Below are 22500 nucleotides of genomic sequence, written 5' to 3' on the forward strand. Positions count from 1 at the left end.
TTCACACGATAAACCTCACATGTCTACTCACTCATTCTATATTGCGTCAGACTTTTCATTTGACCGAGAATATTGTCATCAAGACGAGCTTCTAGTGGAACCATCAACAAAGTCAAAGACTGAAGCAGCAGCTGCTGTGGCAGATTCTTTAGACAAGAAGACCGACATTGTAGTGGGAAGACAATTTGGTCTGTTGGAATTTGAACGCCCAGTAACATGTCCTTCGAATAGTCTCATCATTGGATCTCGACTAGACACAGACATTCGTATCCTGGCAATATATTTTGTTATTAAATTATATAAAATTTAATTATATTTATAATTATATTTTAATATATATAATTAAATATGTAATGTTAATTGAAATAAATTAGAAATAATGTTGTTGTTAAAGTTGTTGTTTGATGTTTGAAGGTTTTGTGACCTTGATTTTGACGTTAGATAGCAACATGTGCAGGATTGCATTTCATGGCCATATAATAGAAGGTCTTACTGACAAGGTGAGAATATGTCGACTAGGTTATTGACAGCTGAGAAATGGTGTGTTTGTAATGATGGAAAGGCAGACATGATACAAGTGGGCATGTGCACACACACACACACACACACACACAGAGACATGCACACACACACACCTCAGACACGGGGACACACACACACACACACACACACACACACACACACACACACACACACACACACACACACACACACACACACACACAAACATGCTTACACACTTGACTGATTCTCAGCTGGACGTTTATGCCAGAACGATAACTGTAGTTATTTGTTGTACAGTTTTATCCAGAGACTGTTCTACCGAAGTTGAAAGTCTTCAAAGTGAAGAAAAGAGAGGGTGTTGTAGAACGGGTACATCATATTGATTGAGTGTATTGCTGAGTAACGGTCATGTTTTACTCTAGTTACAAGACGAATATACAGTCATCGTACGTTCTATTTTTAAGAAAGAGACAAACATGCAGTTATTTGCTGGACTACGAGTGAAGCTGTCAACTGGTGTGTAACATGTTTAGGCATACTATTGTTTTTAATTTGTTTTTCATATTTTTGTTTTTAATTTTTATTTCTTTTCATTTTTTACTTTTTCTCTTTTTATTTAATTTTGTATTTTTTTTATTAATTTTTGTTTTTATTTTTAAATTTTAAATTTTTATGTTTATTTTTTCGTTTTTCCTTTCTTTATATTTCTTATTTTGTATTTTGTATTTTTTTATTTTTGTTTATTCTGAAACGTTTTGTTTGTGTGTCGACTCTTAGGCGAAGATGGTGTCATCGAGGGCTCGTTTGGTCAGAGTGGAAAGTCTAAAGTTCGAATACCAGGTGACATACACTGTGTGCTTGTTTTGTTTGCTCCTTCGGGCTGGAGGACACACCGGGTGGCAAATTGTTTCCTGGTCTGGTGTAATTGTCTGTTGACAGCTTTATAGCTGAAACCAGCATAATTACGATTTGTAGAGATTTTAGTTAATGTGTGATTTATTGATTGTTGGTTCTGTATTCATAATGTCTTATTTGTTGCAGCTGGTCTCTTACAAGAGACGCAAAAGTTACTATCAAGCCATAAGAAAAAGGGTGGCAAGTCAAAATCAGGTTGGTGTAAGCAACATCGATCATCGCTGAGATATACTGATGGCATATTATTAGATGAAGATGGCAGCTTAACCGACAGCAGAGAAAGCAACATTCGTGTAACTCTTCAGTTCAAGAGATACAGTTTTGATGCTGCTAAGAAGATGATTCAGTAGCGGTAACTTTATAATGAAAATTTGTAAGAAATATGCATACCAACTGTAAGGTGTTGGACCTCACTCAATGAGCTGTTTGAGGTAAAAGAGTATAAGCAACAACAATTAACTAGCACTTTTTCAGAAAATAAGTTTAGATGCAAGTGTATTAGTAAAAAATTTGCATGGTGACAGTGATGACGCCTGGCACTGTGTCTGAGGGGACTATGAGCATTTGCATCTCATATTGGACCATGTAAATATATCAATTATCATTGACAGTACACACTCTTGATTATCCGGACTTTTCCGGAGACAGACTATAAGTCTGGATAATCAAGTTTCCGGATAATCAAAAGTTGATAAATATCAAGTAATTCTGTTCCACTGTGCAAGACCACATTCTGTTTCCACACTTACTGTCCATTCATGTCACTAGAGTAGTCATCAACAGTTGCCTGTTTATGTATTACTAGCTCATTGGTGAGAGGCTGTACCTACAACGTATTAGTATACGGAGTGAAATATAATGTATAAACTGGTAGTTCCTTAAGCGAGAATGCAAACGTCAGGGGACACAGAATTTGTCCAGCTAATCGAATGTGGGGATAATCGAGGTCTGGATAATCGAGAGTGTACTGTAGTAGGAATATTTCCAGATTTAATTTTTTACCTTGTAGCATTACTGTACTGTTTCTGGTACATTGTTTTGCAAAAAATGGCTGTTTGACTGGAGACAGTCAAAAGTTGGCATTGGGTAGATTTACTTGTTTAATTAAATGTTCTCCCATGGTGACTGTGGTAATGCTTGATGTTTGAATTGTTGATGTAAAACGCGTTTGTATTCATATGAATAAATTTGCATGCACACACCGTCTAAGTTTGTGCAAGCGAGTTTAATTGATAAGACGTCTGGACTAGTGTGTAGCAATTGAGTACATGGCCATACCCTGACTTCAAAAGTGGGAGGTGCGTAATACCTCAAAATGGTCCAATGATGTCACAAACACATGCGGTGGTTTAGGTCGAATTATTTGCGAGCGAGCGAAGCAAGCGAGTTCTTTATATTGCGTTATCAGTCCTCCGTCAGTCTGTCCGTCCGTCCCTCCCTCCCTCCGTCCGTCAGTCCGTCCAGCCGTCTGTCCAGCCATCCGTCCGTCCCTCCGCCCGTCCGTCCCTCCGCCCGTCCGTCCCTCTCTCCGTCCCTCCCTCCGCCCGTCCGTCGGTCAGTCAGTCTGTTATTCCGTCCGTCCATCCATACGTAGGTATACATAAAAATGAGGAGAAATGTAGGGATTGCATAGAAACAAGTTTGACATAGGTTATTTGTACACATGTAATCAAATGTTGCCAGCAACTACTGCACTGCTATCTATGCTGTCTATGCTGTAAACTATTGTTGTGTCACTGCTTGTCTGTTTAGTGACATGTATCCTTCATCACCAATTGTTCAAACTTCTTTCATAGTTTTGTATTCTGATGCCTTCTTGCTGTTTTGGTTGACTTCAGTTTGCTGTTGTTTGGTCTCTTTTTGCCCAAACATAGAAACTGTTAGTTGGCCACCACATGGTAAACTGATGATTACTGTTTGTGAATGATCTGGTTTTTCCAGATATATTAGTATGACTCGGTCTTCTTGACTGTTACCTGAAATCAATATAAATCAGATGTTGAGAGAATTGTGTGGAGATGACTAGATGGGTACGTGATACCTGTGCAGGTTTTCCATTGTATGATGAAAAGTGAAATTCCAGCAATGCAGAACAGAGTGACAAGCAAAATAGGAAGCGTGGGTATAGCAACGTAGGGTTGTGCTTGACGAGTATCTTCAACTGGTTGTGATGTCTCTTCAAATTCTGTAATAGTAAACGGTTTAGACACAGTAATGAATAGGAGAGCATTGTTATGTAAGTATGGAAATTATCTAAATTGTGTAGATACTTTCGAAAGGCAAGTGTAGAATTAGTAAAATATAGAAATTAGAATTACAGTGGTAACTTGTAGGAGAACACAAGACTCGTACCCAGTCCTCCTCCTCTAGCGCGCGCTCCACGTGTTTTGGCACGTGCTTGAGTGATGGGAGGAGGACACAACCGTCGAACACACCCAGGTACGTGGGGATTCCCCCCGAATTCCTCCGAAGGTAGGACTAAGAAAGTGTGCACAGTGCCAATGTGCAATAGCATTTCAAACCATGAAAATATTGTATCTAGATGTATCATTCACTGCAATATCATTTGATTTGCACCTTCGCCTGCTTTTGAAAGGATCTTCTTTCCGAGATCTTGTGTGCCTTTGGTTTTGCTCAACTTTCTGGCGAATAGAATTGCGTCTGTTCGAGATCTAGTCTTCATTGCGTCTAGAAGGTACATCGTTTGCTCCGATCTTGTACGTCCACTTTGGATCTTCTCTTTTTCTGCATCTGAGATAATTTCCTTTTCGTACAGCCACGGAACGAGCAGCTGAGGTTGCAACCTGTTCTGGAGCTTGCTATGGAAAGGACGGAGAATATGGAGAGCGAACGAGTCCTCACTTGTCCTTGTCATGCTGCTGTAGGTTCCGGTTGTCACCGTTGGAGTATGGTGGGCTGGAGTGTGGTTGGCTGGAGTGTGGTTGGCTGAAATGAGTCCCCATGCGTAGGTATTCACGGAGGGGCGTGTCGTGTCAAGCACGCGTAAGAAATTAGGTTTTGGTTGCCTTCAGTTTGCTGTTGTTTGGTCTCTTATTGCCCAAACATAGAAACTGTTAGTTTCCCAGCACATGGCAGACTGATGATTACTGTTTGTGAGTGATCTTGTTTTTCCAGATATATTAGTATGACTCTGTCTTCTTGACTGTTACCTGAAATCAATATAAATCAGATGTTGAGAGAATTGTGTGGAGATGACTAGATGGGTACGTGATACCTGTGCAGGCTTTCCATTGTATGATGAAAATTAACATTACAGCAATACAGAACAGAGTGACAAGCAAAGTAGGAAGTGTGGGTATAGCAATGTAGGGTTGTGTTTGACGAGTATCTTCAACTGGTTGTGATGTCTCTTCAAATTCTGTAATAGTAAACGGTTTAAATACAGTAATGAATAGGAGAGCATTGTTATGTAAGTATGGAAATTATCTAAATTGTGTAGATACTTTCGAAAGGCAAGTGTAGAATTAGTAAAATATAGAAATCAGAATTACAGTGGTAACTTGTGGGAGAACACTAGACTCGTACCCAGTCCTCCTCCTCTTGCGCGCGCTCCACGTATTTTGGCACGTGCTTAACAAAACAAGAGCGCGAGGAGGAGGACCGGTACGACCACAACCGGAAACGACGGAAGCGAGGGGCAGAGCCATATATATATAGAGTTGAGACAACCCGTATCAAGGGCGCCATTTTGTTTCCATGCGCGCTACGTAAAAAATCTGTCTAAAATCATACTAGGCTACTGCTGTTTCTACATTAAAGTGAGTTTTACGTTGCTACTTGTTGCAACTATTGGACTATGATTTACTTCTTCAGAAGCTCGATTTGTGTCGTTTCCTGATCATCGTGGTTTCGGGTGAGAGCGCTACCGAAATACAGAGATTCCAAATGAACCGTTTGCAAGATTTCAGTTGTTTCTGTCAATGTTTGCACTGCAGGAGAGACGTTGTATTGTTCAAACAACCGATCTGAACAGTTCTGACGCTCTTCAAGGAAAACCTCGCGCTTTGGCCTCGGAATTCCAACATTTATAGCCGTGTTCTGTACGCGTTTCTTTCTGCAATGAATGGTATAAATAAAACGATGGCTCATCATCAGAAGCTCAAGTTACAAAAGGTATAAATGCGATGCTTAATCACATGTTACACAAGCACACATGTATACTCATGCACACATTTGTTGACTGGCTAGAGTTGTGTTTCCATACAAGGGCATTCATTTTCATTTCAATTTTTTAACTAATTTTCTCATTGTCATGCTCTTGCTTCCTAGTTCACCTTGACTCTGATTCTTTTCTTTCTCTAACTCCTGTTTTCTTTTACGTTTCATCTGCTTGCATAGAATGTGTAAGCGAACAGTCAAGTACTTTGATAGTAGCTTCTGCTTGATATTATGACAATTGAGGAACAAATCATGTACTGTTATTTCTTCAGCCTTGTCCAGCAATATTCTTTTCACATTTTTTGATGTCATCAACACTGATTCATCGAAGTTCCTTAGCATGACTTCTACTTTGAGCATCATAGAGAATGCTTTCTCTGATACCTGAGTAAGGCATCCTTGCTTATACTCTTTTAGAATAGTGAACGTTGTTGAGTCTTGATCACTTAGATTACAGCTGGTCACTTCCACAAAACAACCTGTGCAGATTTCCTCATTTTTCTTTATGCTGTGTAGACAGTATCCTACAAGGTAATATAAGCTGTTCAACTCAGCCTTCTGAATGTCATCTATGCAATTTGCTTCTGATATTTCCACTTCAAAATCTTTCAGATCCAGTTCAGTACTTGGTAGCTTCAATGGCTGGTCAAGAAAGTCAATTGCTATGTCTCTATCATCTTCTTGGTAGTTTCCTTGATATGCATGAGGTTGTTTCAGGAACTGTGCAATGCAAATGACTTTTAATGCGTATTTAAATGCCAGTGGTGAAGGAATAGGATTTTTTAGCCTGACTAAACTAAAAAGATTTTCAAGGCAATCTTGAGTAAGACGACTTGTCAAAAGGAACTTGTATCCCATTGAAAGCAACTCCTCTTGGATACCAAGAACACTGTTTGTAGACATTATAATCCCTGCTTGCACGGGTTTCCAGTCATTTTTTTATCTCCAATTTTCATGCTCTGTACTAAGTTGATAATAGACGTAAGAAATATTAGAGCTTCTTCATATTTATCACAATTCAATCTGCTTAGTGCAACTGCAGGGTACCTGCTTGTCATGAAATCAAACCACCGGTTAAACACATCCAGAAACCAAGCAGTAGAAAGATATTCATTTCCTCGGCCTTCTTCTTTCACAAGGTATTGAAGTCCAGAGCTCACCGACTTACTAAACAGATGCAGTGCATGTGATACTTTCATTTTCTCAAAATGTGATGGAGAAATAGTGGCGTTAGTTAGCTTTGGTGCTAATTTTAAATCATGATGGTTCTCAAACTCTACTAGATCTTTTACAGGTGTAATGGACACAAAACTACAGTTCAAGTTGTTTGCTCTAACAACATCATCAGGTAGAGTGATGACTTTGGCACTAACCAAAGCTGCCTTAAGATTCTTTATTAGGTGAGGAACATCAGTGAGAAAATATAACCATTTGGTTGGACTTTGAGGATGTACTACTTTGCTAACAGTATTGCAGTGTCTTCCAGTCATGAGGCCAAAGCTTCTCCACAGTGCTCGGTTTGCAGATCCCATGTCACTAGTCACAGCTATGACATGTAAGCCTATCTTTGCAGCACATTCAATAATTCCAGCACAATTGGTTTCATTACAGTTCCGTCAGTGGAGTTTCCTGTGAAATGGTATGCTACTGTCTGTTTCCACCGTGATGACAGTCCTCCCAACATAAACACAAGAGCATGAGTGGCACTACCACAATGACCAGGCAAAGTCACATTCCCAAGCAATTGTCCACTACTTGCATCATACTCAATACTAGGTGTAATGGACATTTCATCTAATGTGAGACAGCAGACTCTTTCCTCTTCACACAAATTATTTACCTTCACTGCTAAGTATTTAAAAACTTGGCTGAGTAAGTTATATCCTGTGGCTCCACATGCAAATCGAAGTTGTATGGCTTTTTTCACTGTGGCAGATGACCACCGAATTCCTCGCATTCCTCGGGACAATGCTAGCAGCTGATCTTCAGCAAACAGTTTTTTAATCTTTGATTCCTGACTTGCCATTTGCTTAGCAAGTGCATTATTTCTTCTTGTAATTTTGTGCAGTTTGGCTCTTGAAACTTGTAATTTGGCTTTCAATTTTACGACTTCTCTAGCTGTTGTAGAGGAATCAATTGAAAGGGTATTAGATTCATCCACATCTATATCTAGATCTGCCACACTGGTTTCATATGCTACAGAGTCATGTTGAGTTGCTTCATCATCGTTGGAATTATGTTCAGCTGTACATTAATCAATTGAGATAGATTAGTTAACTTGCATTAATTGTACTTGGTTCTTCATAGTAGTAATTTAAACAATTGAAAAATGAAAACAATCCCAAGATTGAAGAAACTTCTACTAAACTTTGAAATTATGTCTACATGTGTGCCTGTTGTCATTACTGCGTGTGTGTGTTCTATCATGTGTAATTTGCAGTTTTCTTTGTGGTTTTATAAATATAGTACAGTTGATTGAGAGGTTATTAATTAAGTGAAGAACAATTCATGCACTGACATAAACATGTGAACTGTTGCATAGTGACTTACATTTTGAAAATGGTTCTGGTGAAACACCACTGATTGAGTACATGTGGTCTCTCAAGACCAGATTCACTTGCTTGGAAATGTCCACTGGATGTCTTGCTAATGGCGATTTTCTAATACGTTGACGTCGTTCCTTGTGAGGAAATATGGTTGGAACAGCGTTCCACTTAAGTTTTCTTTTTCCATCAGCCCTTCTGCACTCAAATTGTGATTCATCAAAGTGTGCCTTCAAAATGATGAAAATTCCATGTACTTCTGCAGGAGACTATCATCATTATTAAAAAAATGTGCACAAGTGGACCAACTTAGCATGTAGCTGCCAGACATACCATCTAGGCAGTCTACAAATAATATCTATATTAATTAGTTCAAGATCTGAGTCTACTAGAACCAAATCCGCTTTGGCTGACATCACAACGCGTATCTACTGTACCGTAGTGCGTGAGAAACACGATAAACGCTACGGTATTTATGTACCTCGCACAGGAGCGCATATGGCGATGCTATCCAGTTCTTGCGACTTACTCTAGCCTCCCAAACTTTTCTTCTGGCACGATTCTTAGGGAACCGAAACATTTTGAATCCATTTTCTGATCTATTACTACAGTTCCAAGCGCAGCAGTTAACCATAGTCTCGCTAGTGGGTCGAAACGCGCCTAATGCCGGATACTGTCTACACACGACTGGAAACAAAATGGCGCCCATGCGATCACGTGATTACAAATTCCATAACGCCCATGTCGCAATATGTCTCTCGCGAGGGGATTCCCTCGGAGTCCCTCGACTATGTTTCTTTCGTTGCCAGAATAATTAATTAAGTGTGCACAGTGCCAATGTGCAATAGCATTTCAAACCATGAAAATATTGTATCTAGATGTAGCATTCACTGCAATATCATTTGATTTGCACCTTCGCCTGCTTTTGAAAGGATCTTCTTTCCGAGATCTTGTATGCCTTTGGTTTTGCTCAACTTTCTGGCGAATAGAATTGCGTCTGTTGGAGATCTAGTCTTCATGACGTCTAGAAGGTACATCGTTTGCTCCCATCTTGTACGTCCACTTTGGATCTTCTCTTTTTCTGCATCTGAGATAATTTCCTTTTCGTACAGCCACGGAACGAGCAGCTGGGCTTGCAACCTGTTCTGGAGCTTGCTATGGAAAGGACGGAGAATATGGAGAGCGAACGAGTCCTCACTTGTCCTTGTCATGCTGCTGTAGATTCCGGTTATCACCGTTGCAAAATGCGACTGTGGTAGGCTCGAATGAGTCCCCATGCGTAGGTGTTCATGGAGGGGAGTGGAAGTCGTAAAAGGATGAGCCCCTGCTATTATTACGCCGATCATGAGGTTGATCTAGAGAAACGCAAGACGCATGCAAGGCGCAAGAAACCGAGTCTAATTTCTTGCGCGTTCTTCCCTCTCCGGGTTTTGTTCAGATTGTGTGTGAAGTATGTGCATGGAAATGTGACTGGTTGTGCGCGCGCGTACACACACACACACACACACACACACACACACACACACACACACACACACACACACACACACACACGAACAAGCTTAGCCATTTGGCTGATCCTCAGCCTGACGTTCATGGCAGAATGATTACTCTAGTTGTTTTGTTGTACAGTGGTATTCAGAGACTGTTCTACCGAAGTTGAAAGTCTTCAAAGTGAAGAAAAGAGGGGGTGTTGTAGAACGGGTAGATCATATTGATCGAGTGTATTGTTGAGTAAAGGTAATTTTTTGCTCTAGTTACAAGACGAATATACAGTCATCATACGTTCTAATTTTACAAAAGAGACAAATATGAAGTTATTTGTTGGAGTAGGAGTGAAGCAGTTGACTGGTGAGTGACATTGTTAGGCGTAGTAATGGTTTTGTTTTAATTTTTCAATTTTTTTTAATTTTTATTATTTTTTATTCTTATATTTTTTATTTTTTTATTTCTAAAATTTTAATTTTTTATTTTAAATGTTTTTTTTAAATTTTTTTCCTTTTTTCTTTCCATTTTTTAATTTTTATTTGTATTTATTTCATTTCATTTTTTTTGTTTAGTGTAAAACGTTGTGTTTGTTTGTCGACTCTTAGGCGAAGACCGTGTTATTGAGGGATCGTTTGGTCAGAGTGGAAAGTCTAAAGTTCGAATACCAGGTGACATGCACTGTGTGCTTAATTGTTTGTTTGATCTTCCGTGCTCGAGGACACGCGGGGGGGAATTGTTTCTTGGTCTGGTGTAATTGTCTGTTGACAGCTTCGTAGCTGAAACCAGCATAATTATGATTTGTAGAGTTTTAATTAATATTTGATGTATTAATTGTTCGTTCTGTATTCTTAGTATCTTATTTGATGCAGCTGGTCTCTTACAAGAGACACAAAAGTTACTATCAAGCCATAAGAAAAAGGGTGGCAAGCCAAAATCAGGTTGGTGTGAGCAATATCGATCATTGCTGAGATACACTGATGGCATATTATTAGATGAAGATGGCAGCTTAACAGACATCAGAGAAAGCAACATTCGTGTAACTCTTCAGTTTAAGAGATACAGTTTTGATCCTGCTAAGAAGATGATTCATTAGCGGTAACTTTATAATGAAAATTTGTAAAAAGTATGCATTCCAACTGTAATGTGTTGGACCTCGCTCAATGAGCTGTTTGAGGTAAAAGGGTATAAACAACGACAATTAACTATCACTTTTTCAGAAAACAAGTTTAGATGCAAGAGTATTAGTAAAAAATTGCGTGGTGACAGTGATGACGCCTGGCACTGTGTCTGAGGGGACTATGAGCATTTACATCTTATAATGGACCATGTAATTAATATCAATTATCATTGACAGTACACACTTTGGATTATCCGGACTTTTCCGGAGGCAGAATATAAGTCTGGATAATCAAGTTTCCGGATAATCGAAAGTTGATAAATATCAAGTAATTCTGTTGACCACACTCTGTTTCCACACTTACTGTCCATTCATGTCACTAGAGTAGTCATCAACAACTGCCTGTTTATGTACTATTAGCTCATTGGTGAGAGGCTGTACCTACAACGTATTAGTATACGGAGTGAAATATAATGTATAAACCGGTAGTTCCATAAGCGAGAATGCAAACGTCAGGGGACACAGAATTTGTCCAGCTAATCGAATGTTGGGATAATCGAGGTCCGGATAATCGAGGGTGTACTGTAGTAACAATATGTCGAGTCCTATTTTTTACCTTGTAGCATTACTGTACTGTTTTTGGTACATTTGTTTTTGCAAAAAATGGCTGTTTGACTGGGGACAGTCAAATGTTGACAGTGGGTTGATTTATTTGTTTAATTAATTAAATGTAACATTCTCCCATGGTGACTGTGGTAATACTTGATGTTTGAATTGTTGATGTAAAACGCGTTTGTATTCCTTTGTTTAATTGTGCATGCACACACGGTCTAAGTTTGTGCAAGGGAGTTTAATTGATAAGACGTCTGGACTAGTATGTAACAGTTGAGTACGTGTACATGGCCATACCCTGACTTCAAAAGTGGGAGGTGCGTAATACCTCAAAATGGTGCAATGACGTCACAAACACATGTGGTCGGTTATGTCGAATTATTTGCGAACGAGCAAAGCAAGCAAGTTCTCTATATTGCGTCATAGGGGTATACGTGTACTGGAATGTTCTTCCATCCGTCTGTCAGTGCGTCCGTCAGTCCGTCCCTTCGTCTGTCCTTCCCTCCGTCCGTCAGTCTGTTAGTCCGTCCGTCAGTCCGTCCCTCCGTCTGTGCTTCCCTTTGTCCGTCCGTCTGTCCGTCCCTCTGTCCGTCTGTTATTCCGTCCGTCCATCCATACGTAGGTATACATAAAAATGAGGAGAAATGTAGGGATTGGATAGAAACAAGTTTGACGTAAGTTATTTGTACACATGTAATCAAATGTTGCCAGCAACTACTGCACTGCTATCTATGCTGTAAACTATTGTTGTATCACTGCTTGTCTGTTTAGTGACATGTATCCTTCATCACCAATTGTTCAAACTTCTTTCATAGTTTTGTATTCTGATGCCTTCTTGCGGTTTTGGTTGCCTTCAGTTTGCTGTTGTTTGGTCTCTTTTTGCCCAAACATAGAAACTGTTAGTTTCCCAGCACATGGCAGACTGATGATTACTGTTTGTAAGTGATCTTGTTTTTCCAGATATATTAGTATGACTCTGTCTTCTTGACTGTTACCTGAAATCAATATAAATCAGATGTTGAGAGAATTGTGTGGAGATGACTAGATGGGTACGTGATACCTGTGCAGGCTTTCCATTGTATGATGAAAATTAACATTACAGCAATGCAGAACAGAGTGACAAGCAAAGTAGGAAGTGTGGGTATAGCAATGTAGGGTTGTGTTTGACGAGTATCTTCAACTGGTTGTGATGTCTCTTCAAATTCTGTAATAGTAAACGGTTTAAATACAGTAATGAATAGGAGAGCATTGTTATGTAAGTATGGAAATTATCTAAATTATGTAGATACTTTCGAAGGGCAAGTGTAGAATTAGTAAATATTTATTTTAGAAATGAGAATTACAGTCGTAAATTGTTGGAGGACACAACCGGAAGCGAGGGGATTCCCCACCTCCCTCCCTCTACCACACGTCAAACCCAAGTTACTAGCTGACTATGTGTGCACAGTGCAAATGTGCAATAGCATTTCAAACCATGAAAATAGTGTATATGTATCTAGCATTCACTGCAATATCATTTGATTTGCACCTTCTCCTGCTTTTGCAAGGATTTTCTTTCCGAGATCTTGTGTGCCTTTGGTTTTGCTCAGCTTTCTGGCAAATAGAATTGCGTCTGTTCGAGATCTAGTCTTCATGACGTCTAGAAGGTACATTGTTTGCTCCCATCTTGTACGTCCACTTTGGATCTTCTCTTTTTCTGCATCTGAGATAATTTCGTTTTCGTACAGCCACGGAACGAGCAGCTGGGGTTGCAACCTGTTCTGGAGCTTGCTATGGAAAGGACGGAGAATATGGAGAGCGAACGAGTCTCCACTTGTACTTGACATGCTGCTGCTCCTTGCAGTTGTCAGGCGTGTGGTTTTCAAGTCGGGCGTGTGGTTTTCTAGCAAGTCCTCTAAACGTAGGCGTTCAGGATGAAGGCGTGTAGTACAGGATGAATGCGTGCATTACAGGATGAAGGCCTGCCTAACTGTTAAAGGGAAGTCCAACAAATATTAACTTAACTTGTATGAGTAGATCTTACCAAGACAAATCGATCGGTATAAGTTACTCCGTTATTTTCGTTTTTGTATACGAGAACGATCGATGTTACTGTGATGTGCAACGCCCACGCTTCCTGGTCGATTTCCCAGTAGGCGGAGCTTAATATTTTAAGCCGCTCACTGCCAACACGTTGGTCTGTTAAGCTCCGCCCACTGCGAACAAGTTGGCGCAAGGGCGAAGCCCGAGTGCTAACCGACGAAGGCCGCAGCGGGTTGTATTTGTTTATACACTTGCCAGAAGGTCTATAACCGGCTTGTAGCACCCAGCTGAGGCGTTGATATCCGTGCACAAACAATTCACATCTTGATAAACCAGTAGCCCCAGGCAGCTATCTAGACGGCCGGATTTAAAGAAACCTGCATCCTGAATGACCCTGCTCAGGATACAAACAAGAATGAACTTAACTTATATGAGTAGATCTTACCAAGACAAATTGATCGGTATAAGTTACTCCGTTATCTTCACTTTTGCATACGAGAACGAGCGATATTTCTGTGATGTGCAACGCCCACGCGCCTTCTCCGCGCTTCGTGGTCGATGAAGCTCCGCCCACTGCGAACGAATCAATGCGTTTACGGATGACTGCTACGGATATATCAAGAATGCCGAATGTGAATGCGAAGATATTATGAAGATCTGCCTTCTTGCCGTCAGTGGTTCCTCTCTAGAGTAAACTGGTGTCAGTAGAGCTGTTTTCCTGCCAGACTTTGAAGCAGAATTCCTCCGTACCACGACATACCTAGAGAACGCGCTTGTGCTCGAGTATTTTTTCATCCTCGTTCTTTTATTATCCGAAGAGAAACGTTCAGCACGCCGTCTGGCGTGTGCTACAGAGGATGATTCTATAATTACATCCGGGATTGTAACCTTCTACAAATCAGCGGCAAAAGAAAGTGAGCAGACCGGATGTGAAAATAGGAATGTACTCTTTAGCACACGCCAGACGGCGCGCTGAACGTTTCTCTTCGGATATCAAAAGAACAAGGATAAACAAATACCCAAGCACAAGCGCGTTTTCTAGGTAAGCCGTGGTATTGAGGAATTCTATTTGAAAGTCTGGCGGGAAAACAGCTCTACCGACACCATTTTACTTTAGAGAGGAACCACTGACGGCAAGAAGGCAGATCTTCATAATATCTTCGCATTCACATTCGGAATTCTCGATATATCCGAGCAGTCATCCTTAAACGCATTTGTAGCACCCTAGCTTCGTCTGCGCCAATCAGTGTCCAGTATTCGCTTACAATAAATAACATATCCCACTTCCGCTACATATTGACCGGTCAAGAACTTTAACCGGAAGTCGAAAAAGGGGAGCGATGATCTAGATTACAGACGTAAGAAGGTGTTTTTGTGCTCCTAAAGCTGCATGCACAATATGAACGCGCAGCTGATCGTCGCGTCGCGTTTCAACGCGTGATCAATTCACAATACGTGGCGCGTTCTGCGGTCACGTTGTGCAATCAGTTTAGCGCGTGCTGCCACAGTCGTGCTATTCTCACGTTGAGTTGTGTCTGCTGTGTCTACTCTAGCGACGTCGTCGCAAGAAGGCGAATAAGATCAAGAAACGCTTCTGGGTTCGAAAGATTTTGCAGAAGAGAACAGATTAGGGCGAGTGTCACAATCTCTTGCAAGAGATGCGGCTCAGCGACGCGGAAAGCCATTTCCGCTACCTACGCATGTCAAAGGCCACGGTCGACCAGCTGCTATCCAGAGTTGGACCCATGATGAAGCGACGTACATGTTGGTACCACTGTTCTTAGCGGCCAGAGATATCTCCTGGTGAAAGGCTGGCTCTCACGTTGCGCTATCTGGCTACGGGTAACTCCCAGATTTCTCTCTCCTACAATTTCCGCATTGCCCCATCTACTGTTTGCAGCATTTTACAGGAGACTTGTTCTGCTACATGGAATGCTTTGTGCAGAGTATGTGAAAGCACCATCTACTGGTGATGACTGGAAAGCCATCAGTAATCTGTTTTACCAGAAATGGAATTTTTCAAATTGCCTTAGAGCAATTGACGGCAAACACGTAGTAATGCAAGCTCCTCCTAGGTCAGGCTCTACTTACTTCAATTATAAGGGATCCCACTAGATTGTTCTGTTCGCAGTGTGTGATGCAAACTATAGATTTATTGTTGTTGACATTGGAGATGCTGGTTGGCACAGTGATGGTGGGGTGCTCTCCAACTCAACCTTTGGTCAAGCACTGGAATCTAATCTATTGTCTATTCCACCACCAGCAGCATTGCCAGAAACCCCAATCAAAGCTCCTTTTGCTTTTATTGGGATGAGGCTTTTCCGCTGCAAACCAACATGCTACGGCCATATCCAGGAAGAAATCTGAGTGATCCTGAAGCAATTTTCAACTACAGGTTGAGCAGAGCCAGACGGATCATCGAGAACAGCTTTGGGATTCTAGCAGCAAGATGGAGAATCTTCCGACGGCCAATTATCGCAACACCAGAGAATGTAATCCAGTTCACAAGGGCAACAATAGCTCTCCATAACTATCTACGGACAACAGAGTCGTCAGTGTATTGTCCACGAGGATTTGTTGATAGTGAGGATGGAGCCGGAAACACCTTGGATGGAGCATGGAGATTAGAAGCCAACTGTGATAATGGGCTTACAAGGATTGGCCAGCTAGGTGGATCAGATATGGACGGTCTGCTGCAGAAATCAGAAAGGTGTTCAGAGACTGCTTCCTTACTTTTGTAGGAGAAGTGTCATGGCAATATGACCACATTTATCGTACCCAGTGACGTTCATCCTATTTGAAAACTGGCTTTTTAAAAAGCCACTATTATCCTTTGTGAAAACCGGCTTTCTTACAAGACACTAAGTGTCTCTGAGAGAGTGGAACCCGCAGACAACCTAGTTGCTACATGAACCGACTCTGGTCAGTGTGTCTCTGTCTCTGTTTCTGTCTGTTTGACTGTCTGTCTGTCTGTCTACCTTTCTCTCTGAGACAACAGAAAACGATAGGAAATACATAGTACGTAGTTCCTTTTTTTCATGCTTGTATACTATACAGTCCAAAGACGAATATTAGCATAGCTGTTTGCCCCAAAATGTTATTTACAGTTGGAGTTCTGCATGTCTGGCCGTAAAACGACCAAATCTAACAGACAGTCAAACCTATTATCTACCCGACGCGTGAAACGTTAGGGATAGTAGTGCAGTCCGGTCACGTGACGTATTTTTCTCTGTTCTTTGTTTATTTAAACTTAGTATCAGGAAACACACAATTAGTATGCATGGAAACACAAATAGCCATTTGAATTTGATCTCTCTGGAATGGTTTTGTGGCTTTCAGAAAAGCCGGGTTTTGTGGCTTTACATACGGTCGCCTAGATTTACGTGTACGGACGCATAAAACGCAATAGCCCCTATTCACCAATCCATGCAACGTCACCGTCTCAAGATTGTTCGTAACATATTGGTCGAATAGCTAGCTGTCTGTAGATAACTCGGCTCTCTACTAAGTAGGTCATGAGCATATTCTCTGGCTCTCTTTTCTTTCTCCATGCAAATTGCATTCTTGCCTTTCAAAAGTCTCTAACGAACTGCAAATTGTAAACCAGCTTTGCCGGAAGCACGTGTTTATGGCCAGCTTCCGCTCAACACCAAACGCTTTGACGCTGCATGCATGCAGGCAATGACTTTACCGTTCTTGTCTCTTCTATCTCTCCTCTATGTCGTTTACGCCGACGGCGTCGACGAGGGAGAAATATACTATCGAGGCAACGACTTGGTCGTGGACGCAGCAAGTGGAAACGTCGTAATACGCCACAACAGTGGGAATGAAACGAGTCTGCACGACTTGCAACAAGAACTTCAAGCTACGAGAAACCAGATTTCCTCCATTTTACCAGCAAACTGCAACGACGTGATTAAAAAGGCGTTGTGGCTCAATGTGTCTTCAGACGATTGCATACTGTCGCTGCCTTCTTGTTTCGGTGACGGAGAGGTGATAGCCTGGCAGCACACAACCGGTACGTTTTCCTGCTCTTCCAACCTTAACGATCAGATTCTAAGCTTACAATCCCGAGTAACAACGGCTCGTTCTCAGTTGGAAACACTTAGATCCGAGGCAGCATCCTCATATGCTCGTCTGCAGGGATTCATTGCCTGCCAGAGAGAGGGAATGAGCTACAACGAGACTCTGGATGTGTGTGTGCCCATGGTGCCCGAGTGTACACGCGACGGTGAGATTCTCGTCTGGAATGCGGGTGAGAATCGCTACCGCTGCTCGAGTTTCCTTGTCGACTCCGTCGACGCTCTCCAGACGGAACTAAAGCGGTTGTCGTCGCAAGCGCTGAAGGTCAACCAGATTGGCGACACGCCGGAAATGGCGGGAATCACGTGCCGGGATGTGCTACAAAAGCGCGGGAAGCTACCGAGCGGATCCTATTGGATAGATCCGAGTGGGAGTGGCAACGCGAGCAAAGCGTTCCAGGTCTACTGCGACATGCTGACGGATGGAGGCGGATGGAGTCTGGTGACGGTTGTGAAGGCGGCCAATGCTTCCTACGAGAAGAAATACCCGGTAAACGGAATGAATGAGGACAACATGTTGGCTGATCGCACGGACAAGTGGGCTAGTCTCAATCAAATTCGACTCAATCAAGTCTACAACGCATACAATGATACGATCATGAGGGTCTACACGTCGGCCTTTATTAGATTAAATACGGGTGATCGGTCGCCCAGCCCACGCACGTACTACTTGCAAAAGTCGAATAACGAAAAGCTCGATTTCGACGCATTTCGCGCCATTCGATATGTGCCGCTGTGGGGAGTGAGGACGGCAGGCGACTACAAACTCAATTACTTTCGCGCCGGGTTGAGAAACCCGTATAATCACGTGACTCACCGTTTTATCGACTCGAGTAGGAGTAAGCAGATGCATCACTGGGAGCCACACGTCGTGATAGTAAACGGAAGATTCTACACAACTAGCAGGCATGGAATAGTGGGAGACGTGTTCAGTAACTGCGAGTGGCTCTACGAATTCAACTTCCTTTCTTCTAGCCACGAGTCATCCCAATTGAATTGCAGAGCAGACGCTGTTGTTTACGGGAAAATATGGATCAAGTAAAAATTTAAAGTTGGAATAGAATATCCTGCAAATGCGTCTTACATATCAAAAATTGAATTAAATAATAATAATAACAAATTTAGCATTTTTCCTAGGTGATCGAACTTGTTACATTAGTATTTTACAATTTTTCTGGGACCCTTCTTGCACATCACTGTTTAGACTGAAGAAGCAGTACAGTGCTAAACCCTGGGCTACTAGCTTCTAAGTTACAGAACATGCAGCTGCTGCACACTTGCTGGCACTTGCTAAATATATTAATTTAATTAACCTTTTCTGGGTGCAATAACGAATGTTTGGGCATGGAGACCCTTTCACGATTCAATCTGGAGAGGTTTGTTTGTGTAATCCGTAGACATCTAGATTTGGTTTAGGGGGCACACATTTGCCTAATTCGTTAAGAAGGCGTGGCTTTGCAAGACAAGTCTAAATGTATTATTATTATGTATGCATGCTACACAGTAAAACAGGAAACCAACATTAGCACTATAGTGTTAGTGCAGTAATACTATATCGTAATATGTCATGTCAGTGTTATCAGTTTTCACGCTTGTCATCTTTGTATATTAGCTAACAAGTCACTTGACAGCTGGGAAAGGTGATGGAAGGCATGCTTCCGTGCCCCCTCCCCCCGGTTCCTAGGCCTACGTAATCTGAATTTTGGCAAGCGAGAGAAATTTAACGTATTAATTACAATATATATATATATATATATATATATATATATATATATATATATATATACTTACACATTTAGCGGCAGATGGGTTTCCAAACAATCGGCAACGGCAACCATTTATGCCGGTTTTGACGATGAAAGAATGCGCGGCAGAAACGAATACTAGACAACGATTGCGAACTATCTGAAACTTCGAACGTGTCTGAATGTACCCTGAACTATACTTTCCTGACACCCATGCGTACATTTTTCTGGGCAAAATTAGAGTGAGGAGACTTTACTTTCTTAGTTCTAGCAAAACTATAGGATAAAAAGCGCAATCTTACAGTTAGATAATTACAATTTTACAAGATTTGCTGAGATCTCTCTAAGTTACAATGATTCGTGTGTATAAATATATAATACCGTATTGTGCAAACCGTATACACATGCTAACCGTTGAGGTCTCAAGATATACATATCGTCATGCGTAGATAGAAGACATGAAGCTTGTTATTTGACATATGAACCGTTGAAATGCGTTGAAAATGCATCTGCTTCATACCTGAAACTATATAATGATGTCATCTAAATGACATAAATTAATTTGGATTACTTACCTAGTTTGATATCAATCGGAGTTTCAATAGAGAAGCTAATTACTGGCAATAGAAAGAAATGGTCTCTTTGACTAACAATGTAATGTGAGTTTAATTAGATAATTTATTTTAGATTAGCAATGCAGTTACAGTAAAAACAGAACCAGAAACGATCGTCACGCTCTCAGACATGAGAATGACTAAAACTGCTTCCCTAATAAGGTGGTGCATGCAGTACTGTGCCTCCTCTAGCCCTTGGTAAACCGCATATAAATGATAAACCGCCTATAAATAGTTTACTCTACGTACGATCACGTGCTTACGGTATCTCCGCCTCTTTTTAGTACCCGGCTTTCTGTCGACCGTTTTCCCGGAACGGATCCTTTCTTTCCACTTTCAAAATATAGCTTAAACGAATGGCTAATAAATTCTCTTTCCAATGAGCCTACTTTCAACAGTCTACGTTCTATCAATCGCCAGATATCGCAAGTTCCGTTACGTCACACGTCGGCCATTTTCCGGTTATGTGACTTGTCGTTACACATCCATCTTCCCCGGCTCCCGGCTTTGTTAGCCAATCAAAATATTTTTAACCGTTAGACACACCCTTTGGGCGTGTCTAAACATACGGGCAAGATTTTAGCGGCGCATGCGGCTTCGTCACAATTTTTGCCGAGACGATGCATGGCGGTCTGGTAGTCCTTTGTTCTTCGATAGGATTTCGCCAACACTTTGGACGCGAAAACAACATACTCAAACGTTTCTTGCGTGTGTTTCGTGTCGAACGCATCATTTGACGCCGATACGACGACGAACGAGTGAGATAAAAAGACAGCGATGACGCGTGGCGCTGTAAGTACATCATTTTTATTTTTAAACGTTTCATTTCTTTGCAAAATCTTTTCAGTATGCGTTTCAGTAGCTGTGTTACAAGTTTGGCCTCTAGTCGTTGCTGATAATTTGAGTTATGCCCATAGTAACGGCATGTTTTCTGTTGCTATGGCTAGGTGCCCGTATGTTTTGGTTACAGAATGATGTCTAGAACAATCGTTCAAACCGTTTTCTAATATTCCATATGTTTATTAGCTATTCAGACAACGATGCAACGCACAAGAAAGCAGATCTTTTCGATGATGAAGACATCGGGGATTCAATTAGTGTAGCCTAGACAAGAAGTTGACATGAACGCATCGAAACTATCATCAATAGCTATGAGATTTGTATGATTCGAAAGCGCAATTAACAGGCTTTTCAAATCTGTATGTATTGTAATTTTCGCTTCTATAATGTGGCTACAATTGCGAATAATAGGTAATGGCTTGTAGGTTACGTGCGCGCGCTACCCAATTAGTACATTCTTGGTGATATGTGTTCGCGTCAGAAGTTCAGGTGATATTTACATCTACGACCGAAAGCCGAAGGGCTAGACAGAGTAGGCAAAAGTTAGCGGCAAGCTGGTAGTACAGTACTATAGTCTCGTATAGCCAGCCCCTCCCCCTTTTGACTTCTGTAGGTGGAGAGGGTCAGTTCCTTGATGTTGTCGTACCATCGTGTTGCCGATAAACGGTGAATATAATACTGCGGTGAGCTAAGTGGTAGTTTCAATTAGTCAGGTGCATGACCTTAAATTTAATGGAAACGCTGTGCTAGATTCCATTGCTCGTCATTCCATTGCTCGTCATGTCTTGTGTTCCGCCCAGTTCTCTGTCTATAGTTACCTTTGATCAAGCTGTTCAGCGTTTTGGCAAAAGGAAGCGCCACCTGCAGAGCAGAAAATTTTGTCGTTCTCAATCCATCGACTGTAGTGGGGAGATAGGGGGTGGTTACGCTCGGTTAGAATGCCGACTACAGTCTCCTTCCACTCTAATGGCGTTTCCTTTTGCAAAAATTCTTACCAGCTAGGTCAAACGCAACTGCATACGGAGAACTGGACCGAAAACAAGACATGACGAGTTTTGGAATGTTACAGGCTAGTACTTAGTCAAGGTCACCTGACTTCAACCATGACCACTCATCTCATCTCAGTACACCATGTTCCTGGCACCATTTACCGGTGAAGCGGCAACACGACAACATCAAGCAACTACACCAGAACCCCTCCCCGCTAAAGGAAGTCAAATAGGGGGAGGAGCTGGCTGCAAGCAAAGGTTACCATCCGCGCGGACGTACACCACGACGTCGTGATGCTTGATGCACGTGAGTGATGACGTCAACCAACGTCACAATATCCCAGTGGCCAAGTGACGGATTTTATATTGGCGTTAGCTGAATAATTCGTCAATTCGCCAAATAAATTTCTCACCAATATTTTATCTTAGATGGTAAGTGACTTGAATTTGAACTTTGTTTGATTTAGTTTTGGGGAGTGGGTGGGTCAGGTGTTTCTAGAAAGCTCCGCCTCTCACGTGCGAGTAGGCGAACAACACGTGACGTCGCACTGTGAGCACGGAGGAAGGCTTGGCTTGTGAGGCTAAGAAAATGCCAACAATGCACTAAAACATTGGAGTGCAGGTTCATGCATGTAGTACAACAGACGGATAAGATCGAGATGCTCAAAGAAAACCATGCATGCAGATATGCAAGGAAGGTCACAAGTCACGTACCTTAGAAATGTAGGCTAGCAATTTTTTTCGAAAGGTCGCGACTGGAGTACAACATGCAAAATTTTATGTTAATTCTTGCATAATAAATTGCATTGCTGGAAGTTAAGCCTTGAGGTCATGCATGCAACAGGAAGAT

At 41.5% G+C, this 22500-nt stretch overlaps 3 protein-coding genes, 2 long non-coding RNA genes and 1 pseudogene across 10 annotated transcripts in view; 5 read left to right on the forward strand and 1 right to left on the reverse strand.

The window, feature by feature from the left end:
• LOC134180996 (selenocysteine-specific elongation factor-like) overlaps positions 1-1874 on the forward strand; it is a 12062-nt gene extending 10188 nt beyond the window's left edge. For 3 of the 4 annotated variants that reach the window (XM_062648177.1, XM_062648179.1, XM_062648180.1), the window contains 6 exons: positions 51-266; positions 442-500; positions 802-873; positions 927-1020; positions 1282-1344; positions 1546-1874. In XM_062648177.1, coding sequence (XP_062504161.1) covers positions 51-266; positions 442-500; positions 802-873; positions 927-1020; positions 1282-1344; positions 1546-1769 — 728 coding nt within the window. In that variant the 3' untranslated portion in view covers positions 1770-1874. The remainder of the gene's footprint in view (positions 1-50; positions 267-441; positions 501-801; positions 874-926; positions 1021-1281; positions 1345-1545) is intronic. The other variant, XM_062648178.1, reaches the window with a different exon arrangement.
• A 3234-nt stretch (positions 1875-5108) lies between these two features.
• Positions 5109-12465, forward strand: LOC134181089 (uncharacterized). Of its 2 annotated transcripts, XR_009970068.1 has the most exons (9): positions 5109-5198; positions 5254-5293; positions 5376-5553; positions 9774-9992; positions 10202-10297; positions 10482-10567; positions 10622-10724; positions 12130-12256; positions 12319-12465. It is a non-coding gene; the product is annotated as an uncharacterized LOC134181089 (long non-coding RNA). The 2 variants fall into 2 exon arrangements; XR_009970067.1 differs by lacking the exons at positions 12130-12256; positions 12319-12465 and having other exon boundaries at positions 10622-10877.
• Positions 6998-8006, forward strand: LOC134181090 (uncharacterized). Of its 2 annotated transcripts, none has more exons than XR_009970069.1 (3): positions 6998-7153; positions 7210-7470; positions 7534-8006. It is a non-coding gene; the product is annotated as an uncharacterized LOC134181090 (long non-coding RNA). The 2 variants fall into 2 exon arrangements; XR_009970070.1 differs by having other exon boundaries at positions 7014-7115; positions 7172-7470.
• LOC134181088 (uncharacterized) lies at positions 12157-13035 on the reverse strand. Its single transcript, XM_062648296.1, has 3 exons — positions 12887-13035; positions 12419-12562; positions 12157-12353 (listed from the first exon to the last, which is right to left on the reverse strand). The coding sequence occupies exons 1-3, from the start codon at positions 13008-13010 to the stop codon at positions 12157-12159; spliced, it is 465 nt and encodes a 154-aa protein (XP_062504280.1). The 5' UTR covers positions 13011-13035.
• Positions 13036-15038: 2003 nt separating this feature from the next.
• Positions 15039-15747, forward strand: LOC134180876 (uncharacterized; annotated as a pseudogene).
• Positions 15748-17048: 1301 nt separating this feature from the next.
• On the forward strand, positions 17049-18627 carry LOC134181297 (uncharacterized). Its single transcript, XM_062648543.1, has one exon. It carries the CDS (start codon positions 17053-17055, stop codon positions 18502-18504), a length of 1452 nt encoding a protein of 483 aa, XP_062504527.1. The 5' UTR covers positions 17049-17052; the 3' UTR covers positions 18505-18627.
• The last annotated feature ends 3873 nt before the right edge of the window (positions 18628-22500 follow it).

This window comes from Corticium candelabrum, chromosome 6 (genome assembly GCF_963422355.1).
Source record: "Corticium candelabrum chromosome 6, ooCorCand1.1, whole genome shotgun sequence".
Taxonomy (NCBI): domain Eukaryota; kingdom Metazoa; phylum Porifera; class Homoscleromorpha; order Homosclerophorida; family Plakinidae; genus Corticium; species Corticium candelabrum.

What these genes read in the sequence shown, in the direction of transcription:
- LOC134181297 (XM_062648543.1), top strand. Translation starts at nt 17,053, where the DNA reads ATGCAGGCAATGACTTTACCGTTCTTGTCTCTTCTATCTCTCCTCTAT.
- LOC134181088 (XM_062648296.1), bottom strand. Translation starts at nt 13,010, where the DNA reads ATGTACCTTCTAGACGTCATGAAGACTAGATCTCGAACAGACGCAATT. An exon ending in CCTTGCAAAAGCAGGAGAAG is followed by an intron (nt 12,563 to 12,886) that starts GTGCAAATCAAA and finishes TTACTATTACAG; the next exon opens with AATTTGAAGAGACATCACAA. An exon ending in ACAATGGAAAGCCTGCACAG is followed by an intron (nt 12,354 to 12,418) that starts GTATCACGTACC and finishes TATTGATTTCAG; the next exon opens with GTAACAGTCAAGAAGACAGA.